Raw genomic sequence first — 17352 nt, 5'->3', positions numbered from 1 at the left:
ACCAGCAAAGCCTCAGGGGTAGAAATCCCCTATGATTTTCCAAGCTTGAAGAGTCTTGAGGTTCATCTGTCTCATGTATGATTATTTGTTATTATCCGTCTATGCAGTCTCACATTGAGAAAAGGGAAAAATCCATAGAAATGTACAGTCTAATATGTATAGAATTTGTATATATGTAAATATATAAGAGGAGGCAATGAACAACTTGTATGCCAGTATAGATATACTATAATATTACACTTCATGTAGGAGTGTTTTTATTTAGAAACACAAGCCCTGAGTTACAAGCCCTGTGTCATTCAATTGATCTTTTTTCGTTTAGATGTGTGTAAAGATTATTGCATTTTGTGTGCTGCATGGTCATGAATATATCATGTTCCTCTGTGGTTGCCCTGCACCATCTAATCAGCAAATATTGGCATGATTTCTGCATGACTGGAGCCGACCAAGCCTGTCGCCACACAGACACACAAGTGGTTAGGGATGCGTCAGATAGATGAGTCTGGGATGGAGGGGCCACCTGGGCACATGTACATTTTTGTTTGTATTACATACCTGATAAACCGCCTCATGGCGCATCATAGTATTCACACTGGGTTTGTACTGAAGTACAGATTTATTTGATCCACTCACTACATTTACATTTGTGTCTGGAGGAAAATGTACTGGTGGTTTGCTGCTACTGGTGCAGTGTACTTTGTATTTCAAAGAGCAATAGTCAGTATATTGACATAACAGTCAGTACTTTCACCTATATTATGTTATGGAAGCTAACAAAGATTCTATCATAGACTACAGATGGTACAGGTAACAGTGAATCCTGAGTTATATCTAGCAATCACAGACATCATGGGTATACCGTTTCTCTACTGATAGTCCAGAAGTTGCCATTTGAACGTTATGACTATGAGCCTTTTGTTAAGTGAATTTGGGAGAGAGTACATAGTTGCTTAAATTTATGAGGCTAAGGCTGACAGCTGATATGAATGATTTATAAGGGAAATAATCCAATGATGAAATGATCAGTTCATGCCATTGTATTTGAAGAAGCCAGAAAGTTTGTATAATTGATTTAAAAAAATGAAAATGACTGAAAACATGAAAGATGTATGAAACTAGGATAAGTAGACATTGAGAGACCTGAAATTGAGCAGTCAAGAAGACTCAGAAGAGAGGCAAATTTGTCCTACTCTTTTGTTGATTGTTATCAAGAAGGGTTTGAAAAATGAAAATGACAGAATGTCCAACTTTTATTTTTGCTTATTCTTATCCTCTGTCGGTACAAATTTACATATTCTCAACATAATCAAATCTTCTGTGACATGTTTATGGCTAAAATAGATGTCAGGGGACAGCAATTATTGGAGAAAGTTTTAGAATAATTTATTTATGCTTCATGCACCATTTGAGTGTAATGAGGCCCATTGAGAAATGCCACATCTGTCTGCACTGACCACACTGATCACCAGAAGTGTCCAAATGTCTGGGTCATTACTGATTAAATCTTGGTCATTAGTTAAGTATTGGTCTTCCTTAATTAGATTTGTGGTCAGAAGTGATAGCCATGAAATGGGGAAATTTTCCTCCTCAATGTCACTTACCACACCTTCTGTCTGATAACAGACCTTCATTGAAATGAAGACTAAGCTACTAGTTAACCATCTTGATTGTTCAACATCATCAAGAACAACTAATCAAGACTTTTAAGATAGGTCTTCAGGTAGGATATCTAGTAGGTGATCTTGATTGTGTCCACACCACTTGTCTAGTTCCCTTCAGCTCATGTACATGTTTGGGTAGAGATTGTAATCTTGAAGGATCAGGAATCCTGCCAGCAGACATTGACGATTCTGCCAGATGCTTAACTTACGTATAACTCTAGTTCATGTTTATCTATGTGGTAACCTATATTCATTGTGTTAAAAACAGTATTAAAAGGATATCAAGTCGATGGATAGTGGTTTCAAACTGCAGTATTTTGAAAATAGTTAAGTTTGATATCTGTCAACTTGATATCCCCAGATACCCAGTTGTTAAAAACAATGGATACGGGTTACCACATATGTGAAGGTGAACTAGCATTATATATGTTCTGCTTATATGTAACATCCATTGGCATAATACCGGTCAGTTTACTGCAATTTCTCAAGCAATGCTAATTTGGCAAATGATCAACGCATCATTTTCTCCAGTTACATGTTGCTGTTACAGCTTACCTTTGCCACTTCTTCTGTGTAAATCATTTTGTCTCTCTGGTCCTGCTAAAAACATAATATCGTAATTGGAACACACCACGGAATTGCACGGAGAACGGGCGCGTGGTTGGAAGGGGATGCACTATACTGGCCGAACGAAACACGGCACAATTAACTGCCGCTATGTACCTTTATACATCCTCTGTTGTTCCTTTCTTTCCTGTTAGTAGTTGCACAAAACAAAAATCTGCATGAGCATACAAAAAGTCATGAGAAAATGGGCGTATACTGACAAGAATTTTCATTTAATTTTGGTCCGTCACAACCGCTATGACGTAAAACTTTACTGCTGGCCGTAGCATTAAAAATGGCGGGAAAATGGCGGCGTACGTTCAATTTGACCCATTCAGCCGTAGATCTGGGCGATAATGCAACGGTTCCTCACACTTTTACACGAGTTTTAGGTCACCAAAAGAAATTCAAGATTGCTGTTGAATCATGCTCGTCTTGTGCCGTGAGCACATGTGATTATTATCTACAAATCTGGCGATGAACGTGACAGTGTGTTTGTCCCACGACAAGCTCGCCTGCCCCGAAAATGACCTGAAAACTTTTGGCCTTGTTGTCTTCGAATGCATTGTTATCGATGCTTTGTAAATGATGTATTGGACACCTAGATGTCTGAAGTGTGCATACCTCAGAAATAACTATTGTTGCATGTGTAGATCTCTTTAAGTTCCACTATTTTTAATCGACCGGTTTAAGGCTTATGACCGGTATTATGCCAATGCATGTTAAGAGCCAGGGAATTTCAGTTGTACTTTGAATTACTGTTACAGTAACTGGACTATGATATGAAACTTCTCTCTTAGTTTGAAAGTATAGATTAAATGAAGTTTAGTCAAATAATCATGTAGTAGCCTGTTGAATGATAGTGGCAAAAAAAACACCTTCTTTATCAAGGCTGAGACATGCGTAGCCTTTCTGTAACATATCCCTTAACCCAGTTCATGTGCCATTTGATTCCCTTCATAAATTTCATTTCATCTACATACAAGAATACTTCATCTGCTGTTCAGTGAAAGAAATGTATTCTTAAGAGCACTGACTATTCTTTCGTGCAAGACGCTGCTTTTCTCCTGGAGGGCCGTTTCGTTCAGCTGTGTGAGGCATGTGGACAGTCCCAGCCCAGGTCTGTTGTTCAGCCTCATCTGTATGCAGGAGGAAGGGACATGGGCTGATTGATCAGGAGGATGGAGAAGAAAGAGGGGCACAGCAAAGGGTGGTTCAGACCACCAGCTACACATGGAACATGGAAATCCTGTGTTCTTTTGAACCAAGACTTATCCTGATTACATAATTGAAGTCCTTCTGAGGATAAAAGAAAAATCAGTGGTGGAGAAATCTAATGCCTATATTATAGCTACATTGGCTAACACCAACAGTGAAAATTGGGTTTTAAACATATGAAATGGACTGCTGCTTGCCACTGTCTGAGAACGTAATGTATCATTAGGGAAAATGCTTCTTTAGTTAGCTGCACTTTAAGTTAATGTACTTGAGATAGTGCTACCAAAGGGGACAGCTGTATCCTTGTTTGGTTTGTTCCCATAGGGAACACACCTTGTCCTATCCCAGAGGTGATGTGGACAGCACTGTGTGATTACTGATGCCAGAGTTTGGGGAGGCCCATGCCACAGGGCACGGTCTGGTCAACATCAGGGCGCTGATGTCACAGCCATGACCTAGTGGTTCAGACCTGTCATCTCCTGGCTTAATCATCCTTGGGGAGCTCATCATGCAGGCCAGTTTTCATCATGGTTGTTCATGGTTTAGTCTCCGGAGAGATGGGGAGGATAATTGTTTCTAAAGTGTTTTGGAGCTACCCCCATGTGCTGGGGTCAGGAAAACGGTTTGATACACAAAAAAATGTGTTTCTGTGTTGATGTTCTAGTTTATAGACTCTCCCAGACAGTTTGTAAATAAAGATAGATTTCCTCTCCCTGATGACTGCTGAAATGGGGGATTTCCTGTGGTGGCCTGGGCATACCTTATACAAAACTGTGTTTAAAGGTAGTCTGTCACATCAGATTCTGTACAGTGATGAAGAGTGTCCTGACAAAATTACATACCAAGTTATAAGATATATGTACCATTTGATATAGTCTTTATTAGCCTGGGTGAAAGCCTTAAAGGTTAATTCCACAGGTCACATATCCACGGGACAACTTGCGTAGAGAGCGGACTAAGGCTGAAAAGGCTGTCACCCAGGATAAGTCTCTTACTTTTTACTACACAATCATGACATTTTAAAGAGGAGCTCAAGGCTAGCAACTGCTGGGAAAGAAATAACTCACACTGCCAACCAGATTATGGTCTTCTAGAATTCTATAAAGATTTTTCAAAAGAGAAGTATGCTTTTCTCCCTCATTGAGTAAAAGGTACAAATGTACTTTATATTTTAACCCTGTGTATTGTGGACATGAGGGTTATAAATCATGCCATGGAAATATTGCACTTAGACCATAAAAACCAACATTTGTGTAATCTTTGCTCCTTGCTGCTGGCTCAGGTGCGCAGGGGAGTTGTCCTGTCTACCCTTGCTGCAGCGAACAGGCCACTTCCATTACTGCCTCCAAATGACTTTCATCTTGGGGGAGACAGATTACATGCAGAGCTGCAGAATTGAACATGGGAGTAAGGCCAGAAGATTTACTTTCTCAGGGCCAGACAAGGTGGCTAGGGAGATGATACCTGCCATCTTGCCTAGAGCCTTATTCGACTTTTAAACTCAGTCTACTGCCATGGATTGTGATCTGCCTAACATAGCGCTCTTATGGGGTCTCAGTGTGAACTATCAGTTAAGCTGCCTGGGTTTGCATTGTCTGCAATTTCAATAAATCTAAATCTAAATGGTTTTAAAGGCAACATCCATACTGTTATTATGATTCCTGAAAATGTTATAGCCATCACTTCTAATGGCTATTGTGATAATTTGTCAAAGTTTTATAATCATGTGGACACATAACATCACATTGATTTGAAATAACATAGAAGACGTCTTTGGGTAAGCAATAGGTTATTTGCCTGTGGAGCCTTAAAACTTGGCATAACCTTGCGTAATGTCCCAAAGGAATAACTTGTCTATAAACATGAATTTTGATAACGAGCTTTTCACTGTCAAAAGTTCAAGTCATAGTCAATGCTCAATTTAGTCTTTTCAAGTACAGTCTTTAAATTTTGGAACATTATATAACATTGTCAGCAAGTTAACTGATATGTGAAGATGGTTAAATCCAATCAATTGCCATTCTCTAGAAAGAAATAGCATGTCCAAGTTGACTCTAAGCCAATTTTGTAGGAGTAATGCAGACAAGTCTGTCTGTCTGTCTGTCTGTCCTGGAGGACAATAACTCCTGAGAGCCACTTTGGAACTTGTTGGCCGTCTATCACTTCTGGCAACTTGTCAGTTCCACAGTAGATCATATGGTTGGTCACTAGTGGTGCATTGTGATTTGTCCCAACATGCAGCCTTCTGTCCTGCAGTGTAGAATATGGGCATGTTGCTGGGGGTTAACCTTGAGTTAATCTGATTAAACTGAATGGGCATGGCAGCTTGCTTTTTTCTGAAGGTGCCCAGTGTTAATGTTCTGAACAAGACTTTTCTGAACATGTCCAGAGGCATATTCAGGTTTGAATGTCTGTGGTCTGTTCACACTGTTCCCACATACAGGTATTTCTGTCCTTTCACCTTTGATTACTGCAAGGAAACCATCTGGAACAGCCCTATATTCTTCAGTTTACCAGCTCAGACAGGCTGCCAGCAATCGAGTTGTTCAGCAGCTAGCCATCCATATACATGTACACTACTTGTGAACACAGCCTAAAATTCATTCTGCTGCATTCTCCTTCATTCTCCTGGATGCCTATGTAATGTTACGCATGGACTTCTTTTCATTAAAATTTTTACTTCATGTCATGTGACAAGTGAGGTCAGAGTGGTAAATCAAGTTTGTCATTTTTCATATGGTGTTGACAGGAGTGCCTGATAACCAGATCAATGGTGGAGTAACAAGGTTGTCTTTACGCTGGGGTTGATTGTTGTAAAATGTCAAAACGACAGCATTCCTGGATAGTGTTAGAAATTTTTGCTCTGCAAAATATTTATTTATGTTGCCAAAAGTAGATGAAGAGCTATTTTAGCAGGCCACTCAAGTCAGCTTGAAAGGCCAACCTGAACTGATTTATTATGAAACATCTGGCAGCCAGTCAGAAAAATTATCACACAAAGTGCTGATGTGGGAAGGATGTCCATTCCAGTAATATGCAGGCTTGTTGTACATCTTCTGTCTTTTCACAAAAGGAAGCAGCAGGCTTTAATTATAGCTTCCAGTAGTCCTCTCCCGAGAGGTGTTCCATCTCTCTCAGAGTCATTGGAGTTGCTGAAGGGTTGGGAGAAAAAATGGCATCTGAATTACATTCCTGTTGAAGTCCTCCCACAGGGACTGCCTTGTAATTTGGCCTCTGTGTACAAACCAACTGGAAGCAGTGAATCAAGGTGATGGGAAAATAACCCTTGCAGTCCATGGAGGTTTTATAGGCATATGAGTTCTGCAAGTTCCCATGCAGAAAATCCTTGGGGTTGCTATACAGCCTGGAGTAAGATACAACTTGATTAGGTCCGGACTTATCCAGGTTTTCTACAGCTAATGATTACTGACAGTATTCCAGACAAGATAAAGTGTGCCTCTGCGTGTGGGAACTGTGAAGGGTTCTCATCTCCATTGCACTGTTTTTCTTCATTGCATTAAATATCACTTGTCATGTAAGGCAATAGTTCTTGATGAAGATAAATGCACATTTGAGGCATTGTGAACAGATATACTGGCAAATTTTATAGGCTGAGCATATCTGACAGGTAAGGTGTCGATGAATCTAAGATTCAAAATTAGATGAAGGATGATAATAAGCGTAGGATTGAGATGTGAAATTCCAAGAAACAGAACATGTCCAATTTTATGTCAAAATTGAAAATGTTTACTGAAAATTTTACATTCTATAGCGAGTCTATATCGTCTACCGCTGTTTTATGAGCAGAATGTAGGCTTTATTCTGTACCACCTTTGGCATGTTAACAGCAGTTATGAGTGGGCAATGTGATATTGCATATGCAGTTGCAAATTGAAGCTGACATATGATTAAAAGCATGAAGGGTTTCATGGTTACATAAAGGTCCCATCTGCGCACCTGCCACAGTTCTGCTATTTTGAGCCATGAAAGCTGTTCTGATTCTGAACCAGATTTTTTCTTCAATACACCGGTAATTAGAAGTCTTATGGTGGAAGACTGGAAGATCAAACAAAGCCGCTTCCTGCTTTTCCTCTTTGATTCCTGCAGTAGTAATGGTTACCAATGGCAACGGACTGCAGGCGTAGAGCTTTCTTCTCTTCTCCACTTTCCCTGCAATTTGCAAGTAGGTTAGTTTAGTGCGCCAGTGATAAACTGAATAAATTTGATAAACCACTTTTCACCGGAGGCTGCAGATGTGTAGTTATCTCAGCTGACTGTTCCAATAACTGATTTATGATACCCAATGATAGCAATCAGCATTGGGAGAGAGCAGGCTGCAAAAGATATGCATTTCCATGATTTGTAGATTCAGGTCTTTTTTCATCAGATTGTCAGCAAGCATGTGGTTCTATGTGATTTTTTTTTAGTTTTTGAGAATTTTAAATTTGTGATATCAATGTTTAACATTATATGACTGTGATTTAGCATTCTTATAGAAAATTCTTTCTAAAACAGCTGTAACACTAACAGATTTCTTTCATTCTTTTAAAAACATTTGATAGACTTCTTGTGTTATATAAGACTTCTGAGGCAAAAGAAATTAAGGTAACGTTACAGCCCTTTTGAAGCTGACCCACCTTTTTAATGCACTCGGGTACTCAGGTGGTAGGAGCCAGGGGATATTTAATTATTCCGGAGTGCATCAACAGTACAAACATAAAACAGGCATAATGGTCCGACAATAAATATCAGATGAAGAGTGAGCGCAGCTTTCGAGGTTACGTGCTGGTAAAATCTATGCATCTAATGGAATAGAATAAAGTAGTTTTCTGTTTTGTGCACTGATATAAACAGGTTTTCTCCCAATTGGTGCTGTGAACAGCCTGAATTAAGATTCAATATCCAATTAACAGCGAACCTAGCTTGGTACACTTCTGATAATGCTAGTAGACATCTGACTGTACAAAAAAAATCAGATACTTAAAAAGTTTGTCCTTTTTTGCACAGGCATGAACAGGTTTACTTCCAATTGTTCTATGAACAGCTTGAAATAAGAATCATCCATTTTTATTGGAGGTTATGTTCTGTATTTTATCACTATTGATTAGATACTAAATTAGGAGTGTTCCTAAGGAGATAGATGGATGGTGGGATCTAAAATGTCGACTATTTTACATAATGCAATAAACAATGCAAAAGGCAACAGGGAATGACAAGGAATATGTAAAAATATGCTTAGGAATAGGAAAAAATGTCTTTCTAGTTACGTTTCCAGTTCCAAAACCTGGCCTTTGTGGGTCAACCACTGGCAAGGGACATGCATAAAAATTCAATCTGACATCTGAGTGATGAATGCATTGTAGAATCATTTTCCAACATGTTCTCTTCATTTTTGTTACAATAGAAAATTTGCTTGTGCATGATGTTTAGAGTAATGATTGAAAGATGATGTTGAAAATATGATTGTCCCGATATGTATTTTCTGCTGAAATTGAAGAAAAAAGAGATAATCCTTACCTACCATTGCATTTGGCTTACTGGAAACACGCCATTAATTTTCTCATGCCTTAACCCTATTCAGACCGGGGGGGGGGCTTTTGAGGCCCGCGCTAACTTCGATGTCCTATAACGCCAGAATGGCTTATGCTAGAGCCACCAAATTTAGTGAGTTTTCCTAAAATATTGTTGGCAACAATTCTACGAAGTTTGAAAAATTTTCCATTATTTCTTGTTGCCATGGCAACCGTTTGTTGACAGGCAGTTTTGCCAAAAATCACTATTTTTGGTTCTAACAATGTATTTTTCAAATTTATTTGCTATATTACTGTGATTTTGTTACATAAATAAAATCTTGTATTATTCAGCATATCTTTCATAATTATATATGCATAAATTATGCTAATTTGATGACGTCATCAGCCCAAAATCCAAGATGGCGGACGGAATGGCCAGATCAAGAAAAACAAGCTAATTATCCCTTAAAATTTGCAACTACCTGGTATTTTTTCATCAAAAACCATCTAAATGAATGAATTTAGTCTATTTCCATTGCCCTTTGTGATTATTTGTTGCAAAAAAAGTATTTTTAAAAATTCAAGGTGGTGGATATAATATGGCGGAGCCCAACTCGTATCTTAGATGTGCATGACGTCATTTTATGACGTCATATTGACGTCATTGATGTTGCTATTGGCAACGCAAGTCGTAATGAACATTATTATTCTGTTATCTGCACTTGTTGTTACATTTTTGCAGCATAACTTGAAGTTTTCTGAGAATACCCATTTTTCATGGGTTTGGCCAATGTAATCAAATTGATGACGTCATAATTACGTCATCTTACGTCAACGTAACGTCAAACGTCAAATACTTGTCAGATATTATGTCGAAATCATGTCCTGAAAATTTGGTGGCCCTACGGCACGTCGTTTTAGAGTTATAGGACTTAGAAGTGGAGGGCCTCAAAAGCCCCCCCCCGGTCCAGGGATGACCAAAAAAGCCCGGTCTGAATAGGGTTAAGGATACACTTGCGATTAAGTTTCGTTCAGTTAAACAGGCTTACAGTCTCATTTCTAATTCGAAATTCCTCCCTATAGGCAAAATATGGTTTGGAGGCATATTTTGAAATTGTTTTATCATTTTTTTTTCTGCTGGCTGTCGACTGTAGAGTCAGTGCTTATCTGAGAAATTCTGTGGTATATAAATTATATAATATAATACAAATCTAATTTCATTACTGGATCAATCTTAAATCTCCTGGCCATTGTTAAAAGAATAACAACAACCATAATATTAAATGTAAGTTGTACCATTTCATTAAAAGTACATGAAAAATAGTGTGTTAAGGATGAGCCATGTCAAAAGCCAAACTGTATGTGTTTTTAGTCTTAAATTCTTTTACATCATAACATTTAATGAAGGTTTCAAGGCATTAAGGTAAGGTTAAGAACATTATGTATTCATACATGATCATTACAAACAGAATTGCTTTTTATTGTTGTTGTGTTTTGAGGTGTGGCAATGAAAACAATGTACAAACAATTGCCATAAATTCTAGTTTGGGCTTTTGTTTACAAAGATTTCAATGGTTGATAATTGCTCATTATTCATCATAACAATTTGACAGATCTTAATGACTCCTGTGTGATATTTGCACATTAGTAGATGCAGATTTAGAACTGTATATACAAAGCAGTCTGCATTTGTATAAAAAGCATAGTCGATGGAAATTAAAAAAAAAAACATTTTAATTTGGGCGTCCCTTGCTTTTCACAGTGAAAACATGTAGCTTTTCAGTAATCAGTAGGACATGTGTGTTGCTCAAAACCACTCCCACCCAGCTTCCAAGTTGTTTAGTTTGAATGTAAATGTCCTATGGGGGTACCTAGTCATAGATAAAATGTAATACATGTATATACAAATGTATTTTGAAAGCATATAAACTGATTGGAATGTTGACGTATTACCAAGTTAATTCAAGATTGATTAAAATTTTTATTAGGCTTTGTTATGAAGCTGAGTCCATTTTTCACGAGTAAATCTTACATTTTTGTAAATTGTTTTTGCCAACAGAAGATTGATACAGTGGCATAATGTGGAGGCATCTAAATCACAGAATCTATTCTGTAATATTAAAAAAAATCTCTTGCCATCTCGGGTATTCAGGTTTGTATTTCGTTTGTAGCAAATGTTGGACAGTATGCATAAAATTGGCCATTGCCACACCCTATTTCCCTGGATAGCTTTCTGCTTAACACATAAACTGCAGATTACTGTTCTTATGATAGCATATTCATGGAGCAATAAACCAATATCATTTCTCCTCAGTGACATAATGTCAGGTTAGGAGAATCATAACTCAGACTCATTTTCAGTGTCCTTGCTGCTGTGGTGCAGCTATACAAGGTTTGGTAGTGTTATGGGAAATCATGGAGGATCTCATTTATTCTTTACGACTTTGAAAGTCAAGTTAGCTGAATATTTGTGGGCAATTTCAGCTTGATTTGTGAATATGAAATAACCATATGGAAGAGTCGGTGATTATGATTTGTAACAGTACCGGCATGCTCCATTTGGCTTGCTGAATAGGCACTTAAATTCAGGTGCTGAGATGGGAAATGCTGAAAATTCAATATTTGGCTGAAGTTGAATGTCATTGGGCAGAACCCAAGTGTGCAACCTTTGCCTATGAAGGAGTAGGATAAGCCCCGCCCAGGTAGCATAGATGAGAATGTTTGCAGTGATATACAGTAGTATTGATTATTTCATGGATCTCCTGTTGTCTTGCTCTATATATTATCTTCCCACTTGTACTAGTATTTTCTATGTGAATCAAGTCACCTGCTATATTTTCAAAATATACATCTTTTCTCTTTTCCATCAGAAATAATTGATTAAAGCAAGGAACTGATAAAAGCTCCTTGATTAAAGCATGGCATATTTCTGGTTTGCAAAATCACAAGTACCTTGCACATTTTGTGCAAGAGGCTAAGTGAGCCATATGTGGACAAATCTATTGTAATATCATCGTCAAAATCTTTGTATTGATTTGTCATTGTAACAGAATTTAGGGCAAAAAGGTATTGACAGATACTGTGAGTATGTATCAGCTACAATTTGTGCTGAGGAACGGTTTGATGAATCGTAATGCTCATTAAACCAAGGAGCTTTTATTTACCTGGTCCAAATGAAAAATCAACAACAGCACTAATTGGATTGATCGTATATGCCATGCTTCTTTTGATTATGAAATATCACAAGATTGTATGCAAGTCTTGTCCATGTCTCTTATGAGTTATGGATATCCTTTATATTTGAACTTGAAGGCAGGTTTTCAACCATATGGTTATAGTTTATACATACGTGCCTTTTATGATGGCCTTGCCTTCATCCCACTCAGGTGATTCTGATGTTGACTTTCAAATTTGACATTCATGTTTTATGATGAGTTGGGAGACTTGGAGACATACCATGAGGGCAGCCATTACAGCAAGCTTTCTTATTCATTTCTGCCTCTTCTGTGATGACGGCACTCTCCTTAATCAGTCGTGACCTTTGGCTGTGAAAGGGATGATTTACTGTTCTGTTGCTAACAGTCTCCATCAGGTTAAGGTAAATAACAGGTGAGGTAATAATGCAAAGGGTTTGGGGGTGCCTATCTTAACAATTGGTTCTGTGTCAAAGCTGCCAAAACACAGTGTAAATGTTATTTGTAACAGAAGCTGTAGAGAGGTATTTAAGGAGAAAAATACTCATTTAAATCATCATAGTATGAAATAAATAGATGTCAAACTTTGTTATGATAGCTGGTGACAACCAGGATTTAATTAAATGGAAAATCATGTTTCCTTGGCAACGGATACATGTAGCAGCGAGACCTGTCAATGGGATATACAGGTATAATGAAGCAATGTTAAATCTTTAAGTGTTAAAGATATTTCCAGTAAAAGAAAACAAAAACTGCCCAATCTATTTCTATATTCAGGTCTTTCTCAGTACATGTCATCACTGCATCACATTACATGCATCTTGCTTGCATGTCATGCGGCTAAAGGCTAGCTACATGCACATGTATGTGTTTCATACAGTCAAGCAGTAGCAAATGAATTAAGATATGGTATTTATGCCTTAAGCCTAGAAGAAATTGATTTAAGTTTGTTCAGCCTCCAGGGGGTCCTCGGAATGCAATTATTCCACAAGTCGACCTTCATACAGTCATGACGGAGCCTGAAAGTTACAGATGAAGAAGGGAAAAATTTGATCCTTCATCATTATGCGTGAAAAAGGCAGTACTTTTCCATGACTGATCCAGGAAATATCACGCACATACAGAAAGGATTTGCTATAAGGTCCCATCGAGACTAATTCGTAGAAAAGTAGGATTGATTTTAAAAATCTATTGAAATGCTATGCTCATATTCTTCTTGAACGATGGTTTCACAAAATCCTCAAAGCTACATAAGAGCCTTAAATGTCAGAGAAACACCAACGGCGTGGAGTTGTATGCTTCCTAGGCGGTAGTACTAAATGGATTGAGAGAATCGTTGAGTTCCCTTGCTGTGTTGTTTCCTTGCTTTGTGGGAGCCAAATCCTCACTGATCCCTTCATCTCTGCTTGAGCAGACACAGCTGTTATGGCAGGTGGCTTGTTATTTTTAACCTGCAAAGTGTTACTGTTTCTTCCCTGTTTCAAGTATGCCATTGTAGAGATTGGATAACTCCACGGATGTGAGGAGTCTGATGTGGGAGTAGATACAGGGACGGGTGTGAGATCATGGCATGATAAATATTGCTTACCTTACAGTACAGGTGTAATTGACATTGAAACCTATTCTAAAACCATTGAAACCTATTCTAAAACCTTTTCTAAATAACATCTGATATATGTACATGTAAACATTCATCTACAGAGCAACAGCACTCTGGAACACTCTCCCTACTGCTACTCGCACAGCCACCTCTACTGCTTCCTTCAAAAGAAAACTGTGGGAATGCCTAGGTGACCCTTACGTATAGCCATACACGTGTATATACAGACCCTGACCTCTCATTGCAAATATTGTTGTCGATGATATGATGTTATATACTCCATTTTAGATGAAATGTAAGTTATCCTACACCATGTACATACAAATGTTCTTTTTTTAAATTTGTATTGTTTATGTGTTTGTCAGCAGGGCTAGCCCTTTGTAATAGCCATAGGCTAGTTGGGCAGCCCTGGCTGTGTGTTCGGTGCAGCCAAACCAATAAATATGTACACATGATAGTACCTCATTTGAACATTCCATCCTGCATTTGCCGAGTTTACTGAACCAGAGGATGTTTATACAGGTGTTGTTACAATCCCATGAAATGTACCTGTTGACCTGCTGGAGGTTAGAGTAGATAAAGCATAGGTGTTGAAGTAATAGGTAGTTGCTACAGCTTAATTATAATAATTAGTTATCCTAGGGATGGAGTATGTCGTTGTGTGCATCATCAGGTCTACTGGTTCATTTCTTCTCTTGTCTTGAACAGCTAAATATCTGAAGTGTCCATACCTCAGCATTTCTGATTTTGCATTGGCACATTTCTTTAGATCCCATTAAATTCATGTATTTCTTCTCATGTGGTGGTATTATGGCATCCAGTGGAATTACACTGTATGATATTTGGTGTTAACAAGTCTATTAATATCTCTCAAAAGTAAAGTAAGGTGAAGTGTGAGTTTGCCTCCTGTATACCACCCACAGTTACTATTGTGTTCATACCCTGGAGCAATGAGCTGACAGCTGAATCAGCAATTACTGTCATAGATTGCTATAATATGCCAATCCCCATACTGTAAGTCTTGAAATATTTAAATGGTTTTATGTTTTCACTGTCTTCTTCACTGCAAAAAAAAAAAGATTTTCTGTCAGCATTGCTCGCTTGCGTGATAACTGCACATGCCTCCTTCTACCCCCTACCACGAAACGAAGACCTCTACAACTTACGAAAAGAAATTTACAGTACCCAGACATAGCCTCCAGCTGCTTTTCCAGCGTAGACTGAGTAATAAGGGGTAATATATAGACTGGAAACGACCATTCCCATTCTGTGACCATCGCGTTTGACACACCAAAATTTCCCGGCCTTCCTGAGCCTGATAACCAATTCCCTGCACCTGTCACTCAGGTAATCGTAAAATGATGCAACAGTCAGTCATCTGTGAACCAATGGGACAGACAGATTTTACACTGTTACAGTCTAGGTGGTACTGAGTAGATGTACTCCCCAACAAATGTGCCTTGTCATCACATGGCGGATTTTCAGCGGTTTATGTGCTCTTGCTGGCAGGAGGAATAAACTGCAGGATCTTATGGGTATTTTCTTTGTCTCCTGCTGCTGCTTTGATATTGATAGAGATTGCATCTATGTGATATATCAACGTCTGCAATGTTGTTGTTACAGGAAAACTATGTAACAATTTGGCAAGCTTTTATTTAATGGAAGTTGAAGGCCACAGGGTTTAAGAGGTTATGTAGCAAGATGATATTGCCTTCTCTTAACAGGGCTTGAGTGTCCTGGTTATACCTTGCTTTCAATGTGCAACATTTGCCTAATAGTATGGATAGATCATCATCTCCTCTTCTAGTCAAGCATACAATATTGTTGTATCTTGTTCTATGTGTGTTGTATCGGTGATGACATGTCCTATCACCTTTTTGTCAGGTCTAACATTGCAAATAGATAAGGAGATATGGCTCTCAACGTACTCTAAAAGTGCTGTTCCTGTTCTTCCCCACAGGCGGAGCTGTCCCACAACATCAGCACCCTGTCTGACAAGGCCAGAGAGGGCAAGAACTTCCTGAGCAACCTGAGAGAGATGCTGGACCAGGTCCAGGTAGTGTATCCCTTTTCCTAGCCTATTTTGATGCTATTTGTGTTAGACTCCCACTAGTACTGATTTGTACTGTCGGTAGACTAGTACAGTAGAAGCCAGTCAATTGCACAACGGATTAACGCACACTTCTGTTAACTGCACGGAATCCCCAAATCCCAAACCAGTGCGGTCCAGCTAGATAACTTCGCGTTATTGCACCAGCCGGATAATTGCACGAAATTAACTTGGCAAATAGGCTGTGCAATTAAGCAGCTTCTACTGTAATCAGTGGGAGTGGACTTAAGCTGACATCCAGGCTAACACATCATGGGGGACGGTTGTACGAGTGTCCAGGTACTCAGTTATGCATCAAACACTTTCTGTTGGTTGAGCAGTTTGGGACTGAGCTGTAGCTCATCACCCAACAGAGCGTTAGATAGCCAGCAGGCATTTGTCCAATGGACAGAAGCAGCAGCTCCTGTTTGTCTCAGGCCCTCTTGGCATTAGATTCAGGTGGAATAGAATCAGCTATTCTGGGCCACCCATTACCCGTGGTGTTAGACTTGATCTAGTACAGGTCATCGGAAGGGTTTAGGTCAGCCACTACAAGCTCATGGATGGTAGAAGTTAATGGGTTCTGTTAGGGGCTGGCCAGCTGATTGGAGAGGGTGTTATGTCTACTGTGCTGATGGTAGAAGGAAAAGAAGCATTCATTCGTCTTGGTCAGAAGTTTTCTCAAACTATCTGCCTGTGGATGCTGAGCATTGGTCATGACTGGCATGTCATAAGTCAGAACAGGATGGGTCAAACTGCTCAAGTATGGGAATGACTGTTAGATGAATTGTCATTCTTTCCAGCGTTTTTAAAGGATCTTAACAGTGCATGTATGCTGCAGTAGCGTATTCAAGTGGTGGTTATCCTGGTCGTTTGGTATGAACCTAATTGTCATTCTGCTCCCATAGGCAGATGCTTTCCTCTGCGGGTTCACATTCAAATAGGGTGGGGTTGTAACGAAGGTTCGCCATAAATTATGCAACTTTTCTCTGCCAGGTCTGATATAAATGTGTAACAGGAAGAGCATGCTAATGAGTAGGGGCTGATAAATCCAGAGATCGAGCATTGATTCATCTAGGTCAACATGGACAACATCCCGGGGGACATGCGATAGGATGACTTTAGGCAGTTAGTATTGGCTACCTGTCCATCAGAATCCTGGGTAGATAGGTTTGGGAAATACATGTACGTGGCTGACCGACCTGACCATGAACAATGGTTATTTGAAATAATTTTTTTCTGGTACAAGCCCATGGTAGCCTTCTGTCTTGAAAACTCTTGATGATTGTGCATTACCAGACTGAAGGAAAGACAATGCAGCAAAATGGGGATGTGTCCTGTCTAGATGTTGTTTCAATCTAGACTCTCAAGATGTAAGGTTGAGATTTTTTCTTAAATCAAAACTTCTTTCATTTTTGCTCATCCTTCAGAGTGGAGGTAAAACGGAGCAGGTATAGCATTCATGGCTGGA

General features: G+C 38.9%; 1 protein-coding gene across 2 annotated transcripts in view; it reads left to right on the top strand.

Annotated features, from left to right (window-relative positions):
- Positions 1-17352, top strand: part of LOC118423826 (E3 ubiquitin-protein ligase TRIM9-like) — a 39538-nt gene that overhangs the window by 9045 nt on the left and 13141 nt on the right. For both annotated transcript variants that reach the window (XM_035832099.1, XM_035832109.1), the window contains exon 2: positions 15753-15848. In XM_035832099.1, coding sequence (XP_035687992.1) covers positions 15753-15848 — 96 coding nt within the window. The remainder of the gene's footprint in view (positions 1-15752; positions 15849-17352) is intronic.

This window comes from Branchiostoma floridae, chromosome 1, assembly GCF_000003815.2.
Source record: "Branchiostoma floridae strain S238N-H82 chromosome 1, Bfl_VNyyK, whole genome shotgun sequence".
Lineage (NCBI taxonomy): Eukaryota > Metazoa > Chordata > Leptocardii > Amphioxiformes > Branchiostomatidae > Branchiostoma > Branchiostoma floridae.
The sequence above is the reverse complement of the archived record's forward strand: the minus strand, read 5'-3'. Positions and strand labels throughout refer to the sequence as shown.